This window comes from Amyelois transitella, chromosome 23, assembly GCF_032362555.1.
Source record: "Amyelois transitella isolate CPQ chromosome 23, ilAmyTran1.1, whole genome shotgun sequence".
Lineage (NCBI taxonomy): Eukaryota > Metazoa > Arthropoda > Insecta > Lepidoptera > Pyralidae > Amyelois > Amyelois transitella.
In genome coordinates, this window is record NC_083526.1 from 5,435,143 (window position 1) to 5,457,776 (window position 22,634).

The 22,634-nt window shown below is 32.2% G+C and overlaps 2 protein-coding genes and 1 long non-coding RNA gene across 6 annotated transcripts; all 3 read left to right on the forward strand.

Annotated features, from left to right (window-relative positions):
* Positions 1–1,059: 1,059 nt before the first annotated feature.
* On the forward strand, positions 1,060–4,886 carry LOC106130671 (DC-STAMP domain-containing protein 2-like). Its single transcript, XM_060950909.1, has 11 exons — positions 1,060–1,478; positions 1,552–1,702; positions 1,786–1,945; positions 2,132–2,395; positions 2,640–2,853; positions 3,144–3,297; positions 3,411–3,579; positions 3,798–3,965; positions 4,161–4,304; positions 4,389–4,488; positions 4,760–4,886. The coding sequence occupies exons 1-11, from the start codon at positions 1,060–1,062 to the stop codon at positions 4,884–4,886; spliced, it is 2,070 nt and encodes a 689-aa protein (XP_060806892.1).
* Positions 4,887–6,333: 1,447 nt separating this feature from the next.
* On the forward strand, positions 6,334–7,313 carry LOC106130741 (uncharacterized). The gene is made up of 5 exons (XR_001228502.2): positions 6,334–6,414; positions 6,516–6,636; positions 6,719–6,780; positions 7,098–7,140; positions 7,266–7,313. It is a non-coding gene; the product is annotated as an uncharacterized LOC106130741 (long non-coding RNA).
* Positions 7,314–8,180: 867 nt separating this feature from the next.
* On the forward strand, positions 8,181–18,025 carry LOC106130740 (ubiquitin-like domain-containing CTD phosphatase 1). 4 transcript variants are annotated; one of them, XM_013329650.2, is made up of 10 exons: positions 8,181–8,359; positions 8,579–8,674; positions 8,973–9,341; positions 9,893–9,933; positions 10,041–10,103; positions 10,177–10,231; positions 12,589–12,770; positions 13,466–13,601; positions 14,342–14,553; positions 15,165–18,025. In XM_013329650.2, the coding sequence occupies exons 3-10, from the start codon at positions 9,161–9,163 to the stop codon at positions 15,483–15,485; spliced, it is 1,191 nt and encodes a 396-aa protein (XP_013185104.1). In that variant the 5' UTR covers positions 8,181–8,359; positions 8,579–8,674; positions 8,973–9,160; the 3' UTR covers positions 15,486–18,025. The 4 variants fall into 4 exon arrangements, with proteins under 4 accessions (XP_013185104.1, XP_013185103.1, XP_060806908.1 ...); XM_013329649.2 differs by having other exon boundaries at positions 8,344–8,428; XM_060950925.1 differs by lacking the exons at positions 8,181–8,359; positions 8,579–8,674; positions 8,973–9,341 and adding an exon at positions 10,723–11,657 and having other exon boundaries at positions 9,912–9,933.
* The last annotated feature ends 4,609 nt before the right edge of the window (positions 18,026–22,634 follow it).

Below are 22,634 nucleotides of genomic sequence, written 5' to 3' on the forward strand. Positions count from 1 at the left end.
GCATGTTTCATGAATGGACTCCTTGCGCAGCTCCGCATGTCGACTAAACAGGGCTGGTTCATTTTAATTTTGCTATTGACAAATTTCGCTGAATGTCAATGAACTTTGAATTGGTAGGTAGTGTACTTTTCATTATTGGTTTGTACGTATTATTTTTCTCTTGACCGATACATTGTTCTAAATAAGCAACTTCCTGTTTGGTTGTATAGGGTGCGTTCAATTCAATTGCGATCAATTTTAAACCTCATCAATTTATCAAACTGCGCTTGGAAGGTCGAACTCGTAACTACGTTTTGTTGTGTAAATCAAATATTCAGATGAGATTCAATTCACCTAGACAGACATAAAGATAAACTGGGAGGGCAATGTACTAATGACGGATTTCAGTTATTGTTCCATTATATGGTGCCTTGAATACAAATAGAGCAATATTTTTAAATGCCAAGAGAATTATTGCTGATAAGAACATTACAGGCGGCGAGGAGCAACTTTTATTATTTTATTACGGCGGTAAATACTGCGCCTGCTACCTTTTTAATAGCATGTACGATTTATGTTTTATAACTTATATGAACATATCTTAAAATGGAATTATGCGGGTTGGAAAGAATCAAATTCTTTTTTATGCCGTTTATTTAATAGAAATAAATTATAAAAGTTTTTCAGATTATTACAAAAAAAAAGGATGACAAATTCTATTATTCCAAAGGCCTTTCGCCTATTTTAGTAGATTAAATTAACGGCCTGTATTATTTTAATAGTGAAAATTATGCTATTTTAATTTTATGTACTTATTGGGTCGTCACTCATTACTAAGTTTACGAAGTTCGATTTGAATATGAGATAGGTATCAAAACTCCTTGGGTTTCATAATAGAAACTTATTTCACGGTTTTCTTGGTATTCTGGTTCTTTTTATAAAGCTAGGTATGTCAGTGAATTTCAGTCGGAGCCTAATAATTTACTAAATTGAAATGTTACGCTTTAATACACTGTTTATTCCGATTCGATTACATGACGTAACGAAAGATTTTTTTCAACGCATACTGTGAAAATAAATATGGCACATTTCGCGTTATTGTGGAAAGCTAGGACTATTGAAAAGTACAGACAGAACTATGAAAACCAAAAATATATCTCTGTCCAAAAAACTAACACTCCAATGCCGCAGAAATCTCTTTCTCAAAGATTACGATGCTACAGACAGGATACGCAAAAGCGCTTTTCTAAGATTTTTCAAAAGTTGTATCCCGAAGGATCCTCTTTATCAAACTTCTTCTTGTATCTAAGAACAGATCAAGCATGTCTTTATTTTGTCCTCAAAAGTTTGTTGGGTTTTCTTACAGGATTGGGGCTGACATATCTTTGTTTTTTATTTTTAGTTTTTCAACTTTCTATTTCACTTTTCCACGCTACAATTGTAAGCTCCATTATCGGTGTCTTGCTTACAATGAGTCTGGCTTTTAGCTACAGGATTAGGTATGTTATGATTGGTTAAAGTTTCTCATTAAGCATTTATAGTTCAAGCAAATGTATTTGTATTTTATTACAGGTGCTTAGTATTTCTTCTTCTTCCACAATTCTTTTCAAGAGCTGGACGGTACACCTTAACGTGTTACGCTCTTGTGCTTATTCTTACTGGACCTGCAACAAATACACTGAAAAATTCTGAAGTCTTGACGGAATCAATGGCCTGCCGTCAGGTAGTACCTACAGCAGTTTTTATTGACAATTTAAATAATTTGTTCATAAAGTCAATGTTAACAATTTGTGATCATACTTTTAGGAGGAGATAAAATCTCTTGTTTACGAAGTTAAACAGACTATGAGAAAACCATTGAACTCCATGAGAGAGACCATCAAAATCATGGTGCAGAAATTACATTTATTCACAAGAAATCTGAAAATTACTTTATTGAAAGTCAATAGACTCAGTTTAAGCGTTTGTAAGTATTCAATTATTTTTTATGCAAGGGTACTAAGTACGCTGCCCTAGTTCGAAATTGATATTTATGCATGCCTATTATGAAAAATTATCCTGTGGTTAATTTACTAATTATAGTAACAATATTTTGTCATTGTTTATTCCTATTTAACAATTTTGCACACTTTTGCTTTAACAATTTTTGCAGTAGAAACTATTCAATCTACATTTTCCTGGTTACAATGGTTATCAGAAGTTTGCAACAGAAAAATGGGATCTCCGTATGAACGTTGTATTAAATCCTTTGGAGATAGAACTTTTCATTATAAAGGAAAATATAAACCAAACAATGAAAAGGCCAAACGTCAGCCTATTAAAGCTGAAGAGATTTGCTCAAATGTTAAAAAGTATAAAGCAACATGCTTTTTCACTGATTTTGTTAACGGAAGTTTCGTTGCTTCTATTAAGAGAAGTAGGTGGATAAATATTGTTGATATATATATTTTTTATATTTAAGGAAAGTTACATAAAAAGTTCCATCTCTGTTTTCTCAGACATAAACTGTTGTCTTTGAATTCATATCGGAAACTTAATTTTCTACCGGATTTTATTCATAACTTATCGTCATTAATTCTTTCTTCACAAAACCACTTTAAAGTACAACCTTTATATTATATAACAATCCATAGGTTGTAATATCACCTTTGAAATTCCAGGACTTAAAGAATTTTCACAGCGAATCAGAGAAATGTTATATCTTCAGATTCATGTGCACCACTCATACTCTTTCCCAAGCAATACTAGCCATTCAGCTAGCCAAGTTGCTGCTGGTATTGTAACTGAAATAAGGAAGCGAGCTGATCCTCTTCTTACTTGGCTATCTTGGAGTTCATGTGTTACTAGTTTATTCCTATTGCTGATTATATTTAGGTTTGTATCGTTACTTATTGGAATATTAGCTACTTACCTTAAGGAATTTTCGAACATTATTTTTATTCGTCGGTAGGTATACAAAGTAATCAATGCATAGAACTTATTCTAAAGTTTTTTCTGTGAAATTTTGACTGGGTCTTTCGTTGCGTCGATAGTTCATTAGCAGTAAGAATATTAAGAATGGTGATTGCCAAAACGACGAACTATTACGCGAATAACCATTAGACACATACTTAAAATATATATATATTTTTTAATAAGATTTTATAAGGAATCTCCGATTTCAGAGCAAAATACTACCAGCACATGTTTGAAACTCGATCCCGTTTCGATAATAAATACATAACTAAAGAGATAAGAGATTTGGATTTGAACAGACTTCGTCATGGAAGAGAAACTATTTTGCCGTTAAATAAAAGAGAGAGATCCAAATACGTTTCAGTAAGATATTTTAGATAGTCACGAGAAAAATTAAATTGCTATTCTTTATTAAGGTCTAAATATATTTTTTATTCTATACGGTACTTACATTGATGATATAACTTTCTCAACAGACAACATCATTTCGACTTGCAGCATCCGAAAAGATTCATTTGAATAGATCAATTGTTTTCATGACAATCACGACTTTTAAATTACTAATTCATATGGTGGCAGATTATAGTTTGTACTGGGTACTGATGACAATTCAATATCATGGAAAGAATCAGTCACCTTTGCCATGTAAGTTTTTCGACTTTAATCTAACAAGATACATTAGCAAAGTTTGCTCAATCGGACTGTAGAATAATTATGATTACTTAATTATGGAATTTTTTTCTGATTGTCCTATATATGACTGAAAATACAACCAAAATACCATATGCCGAGAAAGATTTCCAGATTACTTACACCTCTTAGTCAAACTTTAGCTGAAGTTACTGTAACTACATTTATTTCAGATGGAGTGCCTAACGCAGGCATGCATATATCGGGTAAGGGAAGAGTAGCAGACATGTTTAGAGACTTACTAATGGCATTAACGACTCCATTGGAGATATCGCATCCTTTACCAACAAACTGTCTTCCAGATCCTAAACCACCGGACTTGCAACGATATACTCAAATTGGTATGTCTCTTGATATTGAGAATTATAAAGAAGGTTTAATGCATCATTTGGTCGACTAATCTAATGTATAAAATAGTCAAAATTTTTAGAATTTTTTAGTGTTTTAAGTCCAGCAGTAGACTACATACCTACGGCTGAAATCTTTGTTTGAGGTACTTATTATTAACTTTAGTAACAGTATTAATTTAATTTTAGGTATTTTGATATTTCTCCTTTGGTTCTTTTCTTTATTCGAGCCATATGGATTGCGTCTTCGCCATGTTGTCATGGGACTTTATCGTCCAGAACGGGCTAAAGCAAGAGCCGAATGGCTTTACAACCACATTCTCAGAACTAGAGGTAACAAATTATAATGTGCATAAACTAAAATTATACCTATAAAAAAGTCCTAGCATAAAAATAATATTTACAAATATTTTTAAGGTGGTTTCATGAAATTTGCTAGAAGGAAACTTCACAGGACCTATAAATGCTATTCAGAAGAAAGATATACATTTAAAAGATGGCTAAGCGATCATATACCGTAAGTATAATAAATTATAAAATATGTAATAAATCATGAAAATGCTAATGTAGTACACAATAATAATATAAAAGGTTAATATTCCAGATTCTGCTGGCTTCGATTTCTGCTGAGAATATCCACACAAGAAATTCATTGCCTTCTCTGTGGTTCAAATAAGATTTCAAAAAATCTCCACACAAAGCTTCGAAAGTAAATGATGACATTATGACAAATTTTAATTCAGTTGAGAAGTAATGTTACATTGTAATTACATGATGATTTTCTACAGGTGTGATACGCCCAATTGTCCGGGAACATATTGTAGCAATTGTTTCTCGGACTTGGGTGAATTATGTACTATTTGTATATCACCTAGTGATTATGGGGACCTAAGTGACGTAAGTTTGGAAAAGTAAGTTTTGGTGCAGGTACCTATGTGTAGTTGATTACAAAACAATTATGATAATGACTTAATTTATTGAAAAATAAATTGAATAATTACGATTTACCATCTTATGTGCTTAGTTAAATACAGTATCATACAGGGAAAAGTACATGAATTGTATATATTTATTTTAATTTATATATGTTTTCATTTAGAGGTTCGTCTGGTGAAAGTGATGACGACTTTTATGAAACAAGCGTAAGTAAAAAAAATTTTAGTGAAACACATAAAAAATTATATTTTCATACCTAAAATCGGTTTATTTACTTGGTTTATTAGGTGGACAAAAGAATGAATGAAGACATTTTTGAATCTGAGAGTGATGACATTCTTTTGCCAAGACCCATGAGAAGTCATTACAACAAAGCCTCTAGAAGTGTATCTAAAAATAACAATAGCAAAAAAACTAACAAAATGAATGATATTGGAAATACGCATCGAAAATCATATAAAACATTACCAGATTTGCTTAGTAAACACATTAAACTTCGGAAGGGTTACTGTTTGATTAATAATAAATTACCAAAAAAACACAAAAGAAGAGACAATGAAAAGAGGGAACAAAATACGGACAATAATTCAAAAACTCTACATAATAAAACTACAAACTCCAAGAATAATCTTGCAGATAAAAAAGTCAATGAAAATAAAAATGACAAGGAAAACAAAAGTGGTGGATCAGACGAGTTAAATCTAGGCGATAAAAAGGAAATTAATAAGAGAAAAAATAATGGAGACCGGGATGAGATACTAAGATCCAAATCAAGTTTTAATTCATGGCGCTGTTTTAAACAACTGAGTACACTAGCTTATGCCTGTTGGGTTGATATAAAACGCACTTTATCAATTTCCTCAAATCAGGCAATAGACAATAATACCTTATGTTATGAAAAAGATAATTTTAAAACTCGTAAAAAGGATATATTAGATATTGGGAAGAAAAATAATCGTAGAATCGAGCACGAAAATTCAAGACAGTATAGAATTTTTGCTTATCTAGCAGAACAAGATTGGGTTCTTAAAAATTCTACTATATATAATTGTGCTAGGATTGAAAAGTCTACTAGTAGTATGAAACCTGATGCTGATACTGTTGAGAAGTTGAAACACGATCTATTTTCACAAAGAATTGTTCACCTGGTATGTACGAGTATAATAAAGACAATTTAAAATCACTTTCGCTATTGTAATTTTTGTAAGTTACTCTACGTTTGGTCTGAGTTCACTCAAACTTTTATATTTATCTATAACATGCTTTGTCATTTTTGGTATGTGTTTTTATTAATTTAGCACGCTATATTCCTAATACTTCCTTGCACGACTCTTTTATATTCAGATATTTTTTCCACACGTAATTTTATTTATATTCTGTTTTATACAGCCGGACAAAAATGATAAGCCTGACTTAATTCGCCACACAATGATTTGCAAAGATTGTAAATATCCTTGTTTTTGTCCTGGAAACCCGATACGACATTTACTTGATTTTCAAACTAAAGGTGCGTCATTAAGGAAAAGTAATACAATTGCAACTTATTAAAAAATAAATAAAATGGACAGTTACTTTTTCTCTTTTTCTAAACGAATGTTGATATTTCAGGTGATACTAAAAATATTGAAACTTCTAATATCGATACAGTCAACCCAAATACGAATGGAAATTATTCTTACATCCAAAGGTTTTCTGACAACAAACTCAAATCTAAAAAGCCTAGAAAAGTGTAAGTTACTTTGTTGTCATGACGTAAAACAGTGTTTAACTTTAGCGAACACATTAACTATTGAAATTGTTTTTATTTATAGACAAAGACTTCTTCGTTGTTTGAAATGCAAATGTTGGTCGAAGAAAAGGAAAACTAGTGTTGGTGAGTAATATTTTTTATACATACACATGTATATTTTTTCGGGGTACCTATAGGTAGCCTTGCCAATACTCATATGAAGTGAGGTCCACGTCTTGTGTGCCAAGTATCATTAACATGAATCAAATAGTTCTCGTTTTATTTCTTTACACACAAAAAACAGAAAAAAATTCAATGTTTTTCCTTTATAATATTAAAATGATGCACGAATTGCTGCAAAATTTGATTATAGGAACTTCTTATAGTTGCTTCATCTTGAATAGGTGTAAATTGTATGCACTTACTTTAGCTTCAGTATCAAATAAAAATTATTGTTACAGATAGCAAAATTAAGTCTGAAAAACAAGCAACAGCCCCTCCTACGTAAGTCGTATATTTATAAGGTTTATTAATACTTCTTTAAAACTTATTCATTATAGTTATTCTTTTATAATAAAGTATGAATAATAATATTGTTAAAATAAAACACAGCTTTACCCATCTTGCAGTACTAAAATTAACAAGAAGAATAATACAAAAACACTTAAGGATTCGAGTTCAGAATTAAAAGATAATGGGAATGTGAGGAATAAAAAATATAAATTTATATCTAACAAAGCCAAACGTGATTCAAGAGATACTTACGAAAAACTAAACAAAAAAAATAAACGAAAAAATCGATCAACACAATACCAGGAAAAAGTCTTTACTAATAAACATGAAAATCGATTCAATAAAGGCAAAAGTGATGCAAAGCTTTCCCTCAATAAAATGAATAAAACAAAATGTTATAAAGACCGATCTACACAATACCAGGAAAAAGTTTTTAGAAATGAGAAAAAAACTTTAGTTAAACCTCTTAAATCTGATAAGCCATCGAAATTAATCAAAGAAGTAACTGACAAAGAAGGATGTCATGAAAAGTCACATATTGAAAAAAAAACTGAGAAAGAATGTAAAATAAATCAAAGGTCATGTACCAAGGGCCAGGGCGATGCAGAATCTTTTAATGATCACAAAATTGATGAGAAGTGTGACGCACTATGTACAGATGATTGTAAATGTAATAAAAAGGGAATAATCATTGAAAAATGTGATCCTTTATGCCCAGATAACTGCGAGTGTAATAATGAAGGTATTATTGTTGAGAAATGTGATCCCCTTTGTCCAGATGAATGTAATTGTAAAAAGCAGGGTATTATAGTAGAAAAATGTGATTTACTCTGTCCAAAAGAATGTTCATGTAATAATCAAGGAATTATTGTTGAAAAATGTGATCCGCTTTGTCCAGACGATTGTTCATGTAATGGATGTGGAGTTGTTATTGACAAATGTAATGCACAGCGTTCACATGAATGTTGTTGCAAGGCCGATGACAAAATGTGTTGTAGTAATGATAAGGAAGGAGATCATAAACAAATCATTGTTAAGAATTATCCTGCCACATTAAATAAAGCAGCCAGTAAAAATTCCAACAATAAATCTAAACAGAAGAATTGTATTCATAAAAATAAAACTCATAATTGCAAAGATAAAGTTAAATGTGATAACGGGACCGATATCGATATTCGTTATTCTTCTGATTACATTTTGTGCGATTATAGTAAGTAACAAATTTTTAAGTAATCCTTTCTTTATTGCGCTATCGTGGTTTCCAGGCTATGATATTTTAGTAAGTGTATATTGGACACATTTTGATATAAAGTAAATACTACTATCAGATATTTGTTATGGATAAAAGAATCACTCACCCTCCACTTTAATTGTTTTTACGTCGTCTGGAAAAAACTAGACAAATTAAATATTATTCTTCTTTGACTAGATGAATATCTGACGCCGGACGAAAACTTTTGCACTTGTGCAATACAATGTCCGTCTTTGGAATATGCAAGCGATTCATGCGAGGAAGAATACTGCAGTAAGTTATTTTTATTTTTTCTTTTTCTTAGATTTTGTACATTCGTAGATTATACAATAAATAAATATTCACTGTTAAATGATCAGGGCTCAGTGGCCTCAGATGACTATAGTTTAGTTTTGAATATTTCTTTTCTCTTCAGATAGCTTTATCCCTTAACCTATTTCATTATTTTCATCAATATGGTTTTCTCCATCATATTTTATATGTTTTACATTTATATTGCAGACTATAAAAATACTTTAAATAATATCTATTATCTTTACCTATACTATACCATACGTATATTTCGTTTTAGCCGGTTCTCAAGTTTACAGCTGTCCATTGTGCTCTTCCAATACGAGCATTGATAGCGATGGTCAGAGAAGTGACTATACTGGAACTGATACGACTATCGGCCATGTATATGTTGAAAAACCCAGGCGAAGGAGAGCTAGACTCACTTTAGTTGCCAAATGTCATCGATGTACAGGAACCGATGAACCTATGACGGCAAACGTGGGTACTATAACTAATGAAAGGGGCTTAGTAGGAAAGATAATATATGTGCCAAGAAACGAACGTAAAATTTGTGTCCAAGACCGCAGATATAAAAAGAACCGAGGTGTGAGCAGCAAAAAGCTGGTGACCTTTAAGACTGCTGTGCAATTAATTCCCAGCAAATATGGTATGATGTTTTGAAGCATTCTTAAAAAGTTTTAATGCTAGTCTAGGATTTTATGCATTACAGGTAGCTCCATTTGCAAACTCTTCAAAATAGTTAATGTTTAAACTAATCAGAGGGACACGTGTAACAGGAAGTCAAAATTAAATGTCAGATCTCACACACATGCAATACATCTGATATTTTATTTATTTGCATGTATTATATTTAACACTTAATTAAAATGAACTCAAATTAAAACTAACGCTAAATCTAATTACAAAAAGGAAGAAAAAAGATGATAACAAATTAAAATTTAATTTACAAATTGTATAGTCCCTGCATGGCATCAACATGCGGGAGTGTGCGCAAAAGGCTGGCAGCATTGCCATTTTTAATAGCAATGGCTGATTCTCTGAGCCAGATGATTTCCAGCTAATTAGAAAATTATTATATGATATAATACTTAATAACAGCCAGATAATTTAGTACCTAAAAAACTTAAAACGGATACCTTACGATGTTTGTTTTCGTTGATATCAATATATTTTAATAATAATAATTAACATTTTTAGGTGTACCCGACATTTACACCCCGTCACGATATCTGTTGGAGGTAAATCTAAAATAAACTTATTTAAATTTTTATGTAAACCTATTTTAATCTTTATTAATTGAATTTATTTAGTAATTAATAAACTTACTTTCAATTGTTATTTACAGTCTCAAAAGTATTACAATGAGTTATTCGCAACAGCAAACATATATCCGATCAATATAATTCAGGTAATTGATATATTTATTCTCAGAATTTGTTTAATACAGTCAAATGTACCTACTAATAAAAATGTTTTTACAGGGACTTTCACATAGACGAATATCTCATGGCAGTCGTTCTCATTATTCGGCTAAAGGTAATTTTAATTTAGTTTTCAGGTTAATATTGTTTTGAATATAACATTAAACAATAAGTATGTATTTTTTTTTTTCTGAAAAGTGTAATAAATTAAAGCAAGCGTGATTACATTAAGCGATAATTCTCTACCGCACAATCATAATTTAAAATATTGTTGCTTTTTTATTTTATATTTATTTATTATTTATGAAACTTGAAAACTTTATTTTAATTTGAAGATATTTTTTATAGTTTCATAAATAAATCAACTTGAAACATATCCCGACTTGTTATCGATAATTACATTGATAGAATTGTGCAAAATAATATTTTTAGACCCTGTGATAATGGATGATGAAATGCCTAAACTGTTTTTTTAGTTCGTCGTCAAGCTAAAAAGCATGTTACCGGCCCAAACATTCAACGAAAGAAAGTATGTTAATTAATATCTAGTAATAGGTAACTAGTTCCTATAACAAACTTACTTACAACTAAAAATATGTTTTCTAGTTATCAAGACCACGAGCCGGCTCCATAAACAAGGAGAGAATATATCGAAAATCTATAAGAATTTTCATACCAAATAATTTTTATTAGTTTCACAAAATTATTGAAAATTTGTTTGCATCTATATTCAAATTGTCATCGTTAAATTATTGTTGTTATGTATAACTGAAGTCCTAAATAAATATTTAAAAAGATTTTTATATTCGAGCTTTACTATTTTACCTTAATATTTAAAAGTATTTGTATTGGTGACAAACATTTTCCTTGGAGACAGTATTTTGTCAGAGGTCCTTATTTGGTCTAGGTCTCAGAGTATCCACTTTATTACGTGGGTGGTACACTTAAAAATGGTCTGGGTTAAAAGTTCAAATATTTAGACATTTCCCTTTGAAACTCACTTACTTGGTATAGTTAAATAAGGTTTACTTTTATCTACATTTAGTTCCAATCTAACCTACTTTAATTCAGTTAAAGTTGCCCACTAGTCTCCTCCAGCTAGATTCCCAAGGGATCTTCGCTGATATGTTTGCGATTCAACTGTGAAAGTGATTGTTAATGTTCGAACTAATCTAAACTAAACCAATATAAATCTTACCGGAAAAAAGCAAATCGTAATTGTCATCGATTATAAATAACACACTGTCACAATCGATAATTTGTTTCGCATATGTCACTTCCCTTCAGTGACGTCAGTCAGAAATTGTTTTGTTTATGTGTCATTTGCCGTTATTTTGATGCTTTCTTTGGTCATCCGTTTTCATGAAAAATGTGTGATTTAAACGATAATCCCCTGAAATTGAGTGTCAAGTGGAATGGGAAAGAGTATGAGATACCAGAATTCTCACCTTCGGATTCAGTGGCTATGCTCAAGATCGCTATTGAAAATGCCACTGGAGTACGACCTGAAAGACAAAAGCTCCTAAACGTTAAATTTCAAGGTATAAATATCTTTAATTTCCATACATTTCCATAAAAACAAGTAGCATCATTTACTTACATGTCTCTCAATAATGATTTTGGGCTTAATGTTTATTATAACCTAAAATCGACAAGTTTATTTTGTTTCCTACGAAAAATATAAATTAAATAAAATGTCAGCAGATATATACTAAAATAGGTTATCTCTTGTAGAAAAAATTACCAATTACCAATAGTGAATTCCCAAACATTTACATAATTACTCACTCAACTATTTGAAAGTTATCATTCCACTCGCTGTAATTTTAGAATGTTAACTATTTAATATGCTAGTTTCTAAATTAAAATTCAGACAATAACAAGCTTTAAAATTACACCCATGTTGATTCTTTAAGGCATTTTCACAATCTGTATCAATTTAGATGAAAATAATGCTAATATTAAAAGAAGGTAACAATAATATATTTACTGAATTGGGATTTAGGTGAAATTTTAAAATGGATAAATAGACTGGAAAGACACATCAGGGAAAACATCATGAGGAATCCTGCACATTGAGGCAATGGGAACTTCTATAAAAAAGTATAATTATTTTAATTTCAATATAGAGTGTACAAAGAATATATGAAAAAACTATTGTAAAATTGGACAGGACATTCCTAGTCCATCTTATCAGCTTCGTACACTCAATTTTTTCTTTGCTAGCAGACAAGCATGGAATCACTTAATGAATGTGCTCCTATTCCCTTACTCACCTTTACCAATATCCATGGGAAAGGGATGGAATAGTTCTATTTTCATTTGACTTCTTGCTTAGTTTTTTGTATGTGTTAACAACTTCTTTACTGTATGTTGTCAAAAGAAAATAAAAATTTTATACAAAATATTCCAAATTAAATCCATTTACCACTTTATGTATGTACTTAATTTGTTTTTTTTTTTAATGTGTAGGCAAAGTAGCTACAGACAACTTCACACTCTCAGAGCTGAATCTCAAACCGAATCTGAAGATCATGATGATGGGTTCCCTCGAGGAGGCCATAGAGGGTGCTAGAACCAAACCAGATGTTGGAGACGAGGTTGTGAACGACCTGGATATAGAGGAAGAGGAGGTTGATGTTGAAAATCAAGAGGTATTTATAGTTCTTTGACTACATGTTGTCATAATAAATTTTTTAAGTAGGTATACTACCTAATTCCAATGGTGATAACTGATAATAACCATTTTTTACACCTTCTGTGCATAAAGATTGCTAAGTTATAACCATTTCAATTTTTTAGTTTTAAGGATTTGTTATTGTATTGGGTTTTATGTCTGTAGTACTGTGGAATAAACATCTTTTTATGTATTCAGTAAAAAAACAATGAGCAATATTTGATGGCGCAGAATAGGGCAACCTACCGGCGAATCAAACAAAATGAAAACTCAATAGAATAACGTCCTACAAGTATATTTAACTTAAAATACAAACATTATCATGTGTATATCCTTTGTGGGGTAGACAGAGCCAACAGTCTTGAAAATACTGATAGGCCACATTCAGCTGTTTGGCTCAATGATAGAAATGAGCTGAAACAGATCAGATGGATCTGTAAATTGGGAACATAGCTTGTGGAAATATCTATTCTCTCCCTACCACCTATATAATATGTTTATCTTTATAAGTATTTATTAGAAAATATAGTATTGTTGAGTTAGGATCTCGTAACACAAGTCTCGAACTAACATCGAGGCTAACTCAATCTGTGTAATTAGTCCTGTATATATTTTATAATCTTTTTTTTTACCACCATAGGAGCAGGCATAAAATATTTTTTTTATTTACAGATATACTTAGCAAAAATAAACAAGAGAGTGAGAGATTACAAAATAAATGTGCTGAACGAGCCCCGGGAGGGCAAGAAGCTGCTAGTCCTCGATATAGATTACACATTGTTCGATCACAGATCCGTAGCCGAGACAGGTGAGTTATTTACTTACGCTTCAAATAGTAACAGGCCCATTGCCTACGAGAAGAATCCCAAGTTTACGGGCTATTCCCTTAGTTGCCTTTTACGACGTTGATTTAAAAGCCTAAACTAACTGTTGTCCGCGATACCGTTCGCCGTAAAAGTTTTATACATTAAAAAAGGGAATCCCCTGTATTGCCCCCTAAATGGGTGAGGAAATAAATTTTTGTATACCAGTTTTATTGCCAGTATCTTTCAAGCACAGACTTTGAGCAGATAGGATTTGTAATATGTTCATAGACTAGCGCACTGGGCAACATGAAATTCCAATTTATTTTACTTAAGTAAATAAAATTTTACTTATGTAAAAAAATTTTACCTAAGTAAATAAAATTTTACTTACCTAAATAAAATTTTACTTAAGTAAATAAAATTTTACTTAAGTTAATAAAATTTTACTTCGAGTAAAATAAATTTTGGTAGACAAAAAAAAGGTTGATCTAAAATGTATCATGTTAAAGATTCACATAATATTGGCTTTAAAATCATTGCCATAAAAGGCGACTAAGGGAATTGCTTTAAAAACTTGGGATTCTTCTCGTAGGCGATGGGCCTGTTACTATTTGAATCTCAATTCCATCTTTAAGCTGTACATGGCCTTTCAGTCTTTTCAAGACTGTCTGCTCTGTCCACCTCGCAAGAATATAGACGTGATTATATCTATGTATGTTAAATTCAATATAAAACATTCCAGGCTATGAGCTAATGCGGCCTTTTCTCCACGAATTCCTCACATCAGCATACGAGGACTATGACATAGTGATATGGTCAGCCACCGGCATGAAGTGGATCGAGGAGAAGATGAGACTGCTCGGGGTGTCCACGCATCAGGATTACAAGATCATGTTCTATTTGGACTACTTGGCTATGATAACTGTGCACACGGCCAAGTATGGAACGATTGATGTGAGTGGAAACTTTATTTTTTTTAATAGAATAGGAATCCTTCATTTTCCATGGATGTCGTGAAAGGCGACTAAGGGATAGGGCTTATAAACTTGGGATTATTCATTTAGGCGATTGGCTAGCAACCTGTCACTACTTGAATCTTAATTCTATCATTAAGCCAAATAGCTGAACATGGCCATTCACTGACAGACTGTTGGCTCTGTCTACCCCGCAAGAGATATAGACGTGACCATATGTATGTATATATGTTTAAATATTAACAGGCAAAGCCAGCTGGCATACATATGCATACGCTCCCATAGTAACAGTTGTCATGACATGTTTTGTGAGAAGAAAAATGTTTAATTATTATACACTGTGCATTCGTCTACGATTTAAGAAATCTATATTTGTTAATTGACGTCCGGTGAAAATGCTGCAGTGTAGTTTGTTCCGCCGCTTCTTCTACACATGCGCTTTGGAAGCGGTAGTAGTTATATATTAGATTTAAGTGATGTGACGTCAATAAGTGATACCTTGTATCCAATTTTGAAAATAAATCTATTCTATTCTATTGCTCAGATAATCTGAATAAAGGTTTCAAAATTTGCTATTCTGTCATGTTCCAGGTAAAACCATTAGGCGTTATATGGGGTAAGTATCCCCAGTACAGTTCAAAGAACACAATAATGTTCGACGATATACGAAGAAACTTCATAATGAATCCGAAGAGCGGTTTGAAAATCAGACCATTCAGGCAGGCGCATCTGAACAGGGACAAAGACAGGGAATTGCTGCATTTGTCCACTTATCTCAAGGACATAGCGCAACACAGCGAGGATTTCGATCAGTTAAATCATAAAAAATGGGAGAAATATAAGCCCGAGAAGAAAATGCAAGGTAACAAGAGGAAAGCGGAAGATAGCGCGCCGTCGACTCCTAAGCAATGACGGTAGATATAAATTGAGTTCGGCTAGCTTGCTTTGTGATCGGATCTGAGATTTGTGTGGATACACAAACAATGTTTTACGGGTCCATGTTGGAACCTATTTTGTTAAATTATTGTTACATACTTCGTCCGCGTGGAATAGTTATTTTGGGCATCATTGAAGTCCTCAAGGCTAATTTTCCCCGTTTTTTTTTCACATTTTCCATTATTGCTTTGCTTCTTATAGTTGCAGCGTATTATATAGCCTAAAGCCTTCCTCGATAAATGGTTTATTCAACACAAAAACAATTTTTCAATTTGAACCAGTAGTTCTTGAGATTAGTGCGTTCAAACAAACAAACACACAAACAAACTCTTCAGCTTTATAATATTAGTATAGATACATACATGTTATCGCGTGTATGTCCCCGGAAGGGTAGACAGAGTCTACAGTCTCGGAAAGAACGAAAGGCCACGTTCGGCTGTATGGCTTTATAATGGAATTGAGAATAAAATAGTGACAGGTTACTAGCCAATCGCTTACAAGAAAAATCCTTAGTTTTTTAGCATATTCCTTAGTCGCCTTTTACACGGCACTATGGAACTTCTTATGATGAATGAGTCTTTAAATTATGCCCTTATATTTTATCGAATCCCTTTCGTACGGGTAACATTTTTGGTTATATGTATAGTATATCTATTTTTTTAAGTACATATATATTTATACAAAAAAACTTAAATAACTTAGTATGGGCTCAAAACAATTAGTGCGAAATCTTATCTGGATTATATTCAAGCAATATTAGAGTATATTGACGATAAATTATTTATTAGGCAGTTACGTTATATTTTATGCTAATATTTTACGGCCAAGTCCTTTAATTTAATGTTCACTTCAAGTCAACAATCTTCTATACAGACGTTGACAAGGCATATGCCCTTATATTCATCTCTCTATCATTGAGGTGTCCAAGAGTAAGAAAAGGAGGGAATATGGCTTATCGACTGTTCGTGAATTGTCCCTAAGTCCTAACAAAAACTTGAATCCGACGCAAAGTAAGACTTCCGAATCGAATCGCCTTAATAGCTCAAAGACTGTTGTAGATTTTGAGCGATATTAGAATAAAACAATTGTAATTCATTCACACTAACGTTCTGGATATCGAGTAGAATAATGGAAGAAAAAAATCGTTACAATTTATGCCGACCGGCCATTTTCTTGCAGAACCGTTATAAAATGTGTAATGACGTAATAAACAATAATAAAGTAATATGGTTCTTAAATCTGTCACATATTATGCCTATGGTGGAATTCAATTCACTCTGGACCTGTGCTCTGGACAAAACAATATTAAGATCATTTTTTTTTCAAGCCAAAAATGAAATTTTATGATAATGTAAAGTGGCCAACTTTTATAATAAGAAATTACTTTTTAGTTTGGCACAAGTAGCAATCATTTAGTTACAACATACACATTTTGGCGAGTACATTTTATAATAATAAAAAAAATATCATTAATTATTTTTTCCTTTTTAAAAGCCTGAAGTCGCCTTCGACACTGCCTTATTGAAAGTATTTATGTTCTGTTTCGTAACTTAAAATACTCATTTAGCATTCATGGCTACAAGTATTTACCAACCGCAAGTACTAGTATAGGTACTTTATATATTTTAACTTTATGTATTTATTTATTTTAATGTGTAAAATGTAAGCGAGTCTTCAATCCAACAATACGGTTAGACATTTAGAATTTAAATTAATAAAACTAACTGCTAAATGTTACTTTTCCGTAAATGTCGTAATTTTAATTCCGTTAATAAATGGAAGGTATGGCATTTTTTAAAGCAAGAAAGATGATATTTAAATTATTATGTGACAAGTCAGTCGTATAAATAAGCGATCAAATAGTTGTACCTAATCGGGATTAATTTTTCTTAAAATTGTTAGATTGTTTTAATTATTTTTACTTATCTATTGCATTTAGAAACTACTTGTTTATACGACACAATAATTTATGCCTTAGTTAAGTTTCGCAAGTAAAAAGTACTCGTGGTTCAGAAGAGGTAGTTAAAAACTACAATTAGTTAAGTGGTGTGAACCTGAGAAAGAATATAAACGGTGTAGTAAAATCCCTATCCGATCCGTAATGGTGATATTGGAAAACTTTATATGGTTATATTTTTATTGTTTCCTCTCCAAAGACTTAGGTACCCCTTCGTATACTATAAGAAAAGACATTTTAGACTAACGAGTAGTCTAGCTAGATTCTAGCTGATTTTATTCATAGGTACATCTGTACTGTATCGGATTTGGTTTTTACATCTTCGCTTGGCGATTACACTTTCGCGCACTCTTAATTTTAACATACCTTTTGACTTATTTTGGTAAGTCACGAGACTGCAGTAATCACATTGTATTTATTTGGCGAATTATCAATGTTCATTGACATAAATTCTTTATGCACTATGTATGTAAACATAAATTGTATATATTTGCATGGTCAGTAAATGTAGGAGAATAGTAATTTTTAATTTATCTATAAAATAAAGTATTTTAAAATACGTTTATCTGTTTTATTCCGTACTCTTAACATTCTTCGACTTTTGCAATCTGATTCTTTAGAAGTGCATTTGGCCTTTTGATCTTAATCCGTTTGATTACTGCTGCTCTGTGAAGGAAAACATCGCGATGAAACCAGCACATTCAGGCAACTAAATGTGTAACAATGGTCCTATATGGTTTAGATTCTACTGCAAGAGTTACCGAGGGTCAGACGGTAGTTGCTTTCTGTAAAGACTTAAAATATAATGTGATCCCGGCCGCCTCTCCAGTTATCACACAACCGGAACTAACGGCAGGAGCACGTTTTCCTCGCGGACCAACAACTTTATGTATAAATTCAGAATAAAGTAGTGCCCTAGTAATATCCGCACTACTTAGTCCTGTGACAGCGATATAACGTTATAATCATTATTGCAGATACAGTCATCCAGCTGAACGTGGCCATTTAGACTTTATAGAGGCGTACTTTAAAGTTCTGTCCAATTAATGGCCGTGATCCTTTAAATGCAACGAATAAAACTAAAATTCTAATGAGAAAAACTGTGGCTGTGTGTTCAAGAGTCATTGTCCGTCGACTTTAACTTTTTCTTTTTAATGAAAGAGTGACATTGACACATGACATTTGGCTTGTTTTGTTTACCTTGGAAGTTTGGACTCGACACTCGAAACGAAACGAAAAGTTTTGTTTTGCCAGTGTTTAATAACGTTTAGTTTGTGTATGTACATACTTCTGAGATGTTATGACTCATTTCGTCGAGTTATTTATATACCATACATACAGTCCAATTGATACGTATATACGAGAAGGTTTTTTAAAGCTCCAAATTGTGCAAAGCAGTGCTCAAAATCTCTTGATTTGGATGCTCAAGTTTAAAAAAAATATCCTGAAAATGTCAGACGTAATTTCGAATCAGCCCCTCTCAAATGGAACTAATCACGACCTGCCCCCGTATTACGACGAGGCTGAAGAAGAAAGAAAGAAAGAGGAACAAAGAAGGGAGCAGTTGAGGACGTTGGATGAAGAGACTGCCGAAGACTGCTGCTGTTACATTCCTGATGATGATGATACTTTCTGTTGCTTGTGGCTGTTATCTAGGTCCTGCCGGTGTATTGGGGAGTGTACTAATGACTGTTTTGAATGTTTAGCTGAAAGTTGTAATAATTGCTGTAATGATACAGGTGAAAGTGCATCTGTAGCCTCGTTCAGTGGTAATTGTTGTGATTGCGACTGTGATTGCTCTGATTAGATGAAGTGTTAGGATGATATACTAAGGTGCTAAAAATAGGTTTTTCTTCGATTAATATACCTATAATCGATTAATAGATTTGTTACTATGTTGATGATTCTGATTAAGTGAAATGTGAGCATTTTGTATAGTTATATTACATTCCAGTTTTTTATGCTTGCTCCACAGACCAATATCAATTTATCTGTCTGCATAATTCAATGTGTGTAGAGACTGAAAGTGCTTAAGAATTATTATACATGTACCTCAATGAAAATAGTGAGTCAATGGTTATTATAATGTATCTCAAAAATAGTGTGATATTAAGGAGTATCTCAAAATAACTATACTAATGCTTTGGGATTATATTTTTGAATATTTTATATCTAATGTTAAAAATATTGTATTTTGTGTACAAGCATGTGGAATACCTACTTATGTGCCAATTTTTTTTAAGTAAAAAGATTTTTTATTTTTAATAATATTTATATTTTCTTGTATTTTAGAATTAAGTGAAGAAAAAAATTTATTGAAAACTAAAATGTGCAAACTATAATTTTTATGAACAGGGCACAAATAATGTAAGTTTAAATTGTTTAATATTTTTGCAGAATATATTTACAAAGAGTATGTTATTTTAATTCATAAAGCCTTATAAACAATATAAGGGTGATTCTACGTTAAGAGGGACAAGAGGCGGCATCATTAAAAAATCATACATTATTTGAAAATTTAAAGGAAATGACAATAATAAATTATAGTAAATAACAAATACTATGATACCACTTAATTGCAATATCTAAATTGGCTTAGTTTGGGTATAATTGCATGTTAACCGATAAAAAAGTATCTACCCTGGCCTGTCCTTTTACTATTCTGTAACAGAGTTTTTGAAATTTAATACAGTTCTTATATATCCTGTTCTGAGCTTTATTTATTTTAAAAAGATGCGTAATCAGTCGTTTTGAATACTTAAATCAACTCAAAAATAAACATAATTTCTATTTTTAAAAATAACGCAAGTTTTGTCCCTCGTATTTTATGTCTCCTCCCCTGGACATTTTTGGTCCTTTTAAAAATGACGTTAAAGTGCGAAGGTGTAGCAAATTTAAGTCTTGGGGCATTTGTTTCAAAGTTAAGTTAGCTACAAACGTCGTCCGAGCAAATCGCGTGCCCTCATTGGCGGATAGTCCGACCACGCCACTCGTCTCACGCGGATGTGTCAGTCAGTGCTGTCTCTCCACTGGTAAGTTTTATTGAATTGTTATTCATACTAAAAGTTTGTTTGTAATTTGTTATTACTTCAATTTCTGCCTAGTTTACCGTATTAGTTTGTTTTTGCGTAACAGTACATACTTTTCTGATAGTATCCTTTTTTCAATGAAAACGTCTCTACCCTGCCATATTTCCCCTGCCTCATGAAATGCCAGGGTAGAGACCTTACTTCCAGGGTAAATACGGAAGTACCATATCAGTCCTTTCTTAGTATTGTAAATATTTATCATTCGAAAAAGAGTAATTTGTTAACATAAATACGTTTTTTTTTTTAAATTTGAGTCATGGTGTACGTTACTTCTACACTATGTAGTAGTTTTATATTCGGAGTTTTATACGCTATTTTGCTGCCTATTTGGGCAGGCTTGACTTAAAATAATTATGTGTGTGGCTATAAAACATCCCACGAATAACATATTTAATATCTTTAAACTGTAACTTCTCTTTATTTTAGATCATGGCTCCCCGATAAAATCTAATTCGTGAGCTCCTGATAAAGTAGGTGCGACGTGCAAAAGAACTGCGGATAGAATTGTTGGAGCTGGGAACGACATTTTTGAAACAAGATTTCACGAACGCCCTCCAAAAAAACTGTCCCAATATAAAAGTGGTGACTATTAGTGACGATGATGAGATTTGGAAGCTTTCTCAGGTACCATGAAGGTCCATCAAGTAACTTATAAATAAAAATATACGGGACAAATAACACAGATTGAGTTAGCCTCGAAGTAAGTTCGAGACTTGTGTTACGAGATACTAACTTAACGATACTATATTTTAAAATAAATACTTATATAGATAAACATCCAAGACCCAGGCCCATCAGAAAAAGTTCTTTTCTCATCATGCCCTGGCCGGGTTTCGAACCCGCGACTTCCGGGGTCGCAGACAAGCGCACTACCACTGCGCCACAGAGGCCGTCAAATCTATATTTATAAACTTATACAAGTAATTTCTACCCAACCGCTTAACAATGAAGAACTTGAGTTGCTTCTGCAATCCTGAGGCCTGCGATCACTTTGTGCTTGGTACCATGGATTTTGCAACAAAGAATACGAGACCGCGCCTTAATGTTGACAATGTCTATGGGTCTGAATCTGACGACGAGCCATTAATCAACTACAGTCTGTCAAAGCAGCTACAAACATCTTCTTTGCCTTGTGCGTATTTGTGAAATGTGCACAGGGATTGAAGAAGATAATGAAGAACAAGTAATATTCTGTAAAATTTGTGACAACACTGGTAAAAATTTCAGGATTAATGACAACAACGTTCCTTTTATCTCATGGGACCAGATTATAGAAAAGATACCGACCCCCAACATAAAAATGAAAGGGCAGCATATTTATTATGAGTTTCACCAAAGTATTAACGTATTTGAAAAGCCATGATTTCATTTGTTATCTTTTTATTTTATTTCTTTAAATGGAAGTTCCAATTTATGTTTATGATTATTCATGAGTATTCATGCTCTATATTCTTATATCACATCGCATTACATGCAACTTATGTGCCATTAATAATTTAAGTATTTTGTTTAAGAACTAATAGAAAAAAATACTGTGATTTTTGTTAGTAGATACTAAGTAATTTTGTTTTCTATGTCCTTATAATTAAAGTAACATTAAAAGACTGTATTGAAATTAAATCTGTTCTTATAGTTGTAAACTATTACAAAAAGTTAAATATTAAAGTTGATTCTTATGAATAAAATTGTTTTTCTTTCAATGTATATTTCCCCTGTAAGGTAAAGTATCCTACCCTGGCCTTCATGTATCTACCCTGGATCCTGTATCTCCCCTGGTACGTAAAAACTCTTGTAAAAATAGATAAACTAACTGGCCATCTTCAACAAGTATACAAAATATCTGTTCACATAGTTCTTTATTGGAAAAATATGTTATTTCAAATATTTATATCGTGCCACTCTTCTTAATATCAGATGCTCCTTTAACGTAGAAAGACCCATAAGATAAATTGAATAAGTCTATGGGCTTGGTGATTGATTTAAACTGTGTGCACCAAGCATTGAATGTTGGCATGTATTGTATAAATGTATATGTAGGGTAAGGAGGGGGAATGGCGTTCAGCTAACGAAAAAATGGTG

What these genes read in the sequence shown, in the direction of transcription:
- LOC106130740 (XM_013329650.2), top strand. Translation starts at nt 9,161, where the DNA reads ATGACGGCAAACGTGGGTACTATAACTAATGAAAGGGGCTTAGTAGGA. An exon ending in TTGATGTTGAAAATCAAGAG is followed by an intron (nt 12,771 to 13,465) that starts GTATTTATAGTT and finishes TTTTATTTACAG; the next exon opens with ATATACTTAGCAAAAATAAA. An exon ending in CAGATCCGTAGCCGAGACAG is followed by an intron (nt 13,602 to 14,341) that starts GTGAGTTATTTA and finishes AAAACATTCCAG; the next exon opens with GCTATGAGCTAATGCGGCCT.
- LOC106130671 (XM_060950909.1), top strand. Translation starts at nt 1,060, where the DNA reads ATGGCACATTTCGCGTTATTGTGGAAAGCTAGGACTATTGAAAAGTAC. An exon ending in AGAGATCCAAATACGTTTCA is followed by an intron (nt 3,298 to 3,410) that starts GTAAGATATTTT and finishes CTTTCTCAACAG; the next exon opens with ACAACATCATTTCGACTTGC. An exon ending in TGGCTAAGCGATCATATACC is followed by an intron (nt 4,489 to 4,759) that starts GTAAGTATAATA and finishes GATTTTCTACAG; the next exon opens with GTGTGATACGCCCAATTGTC.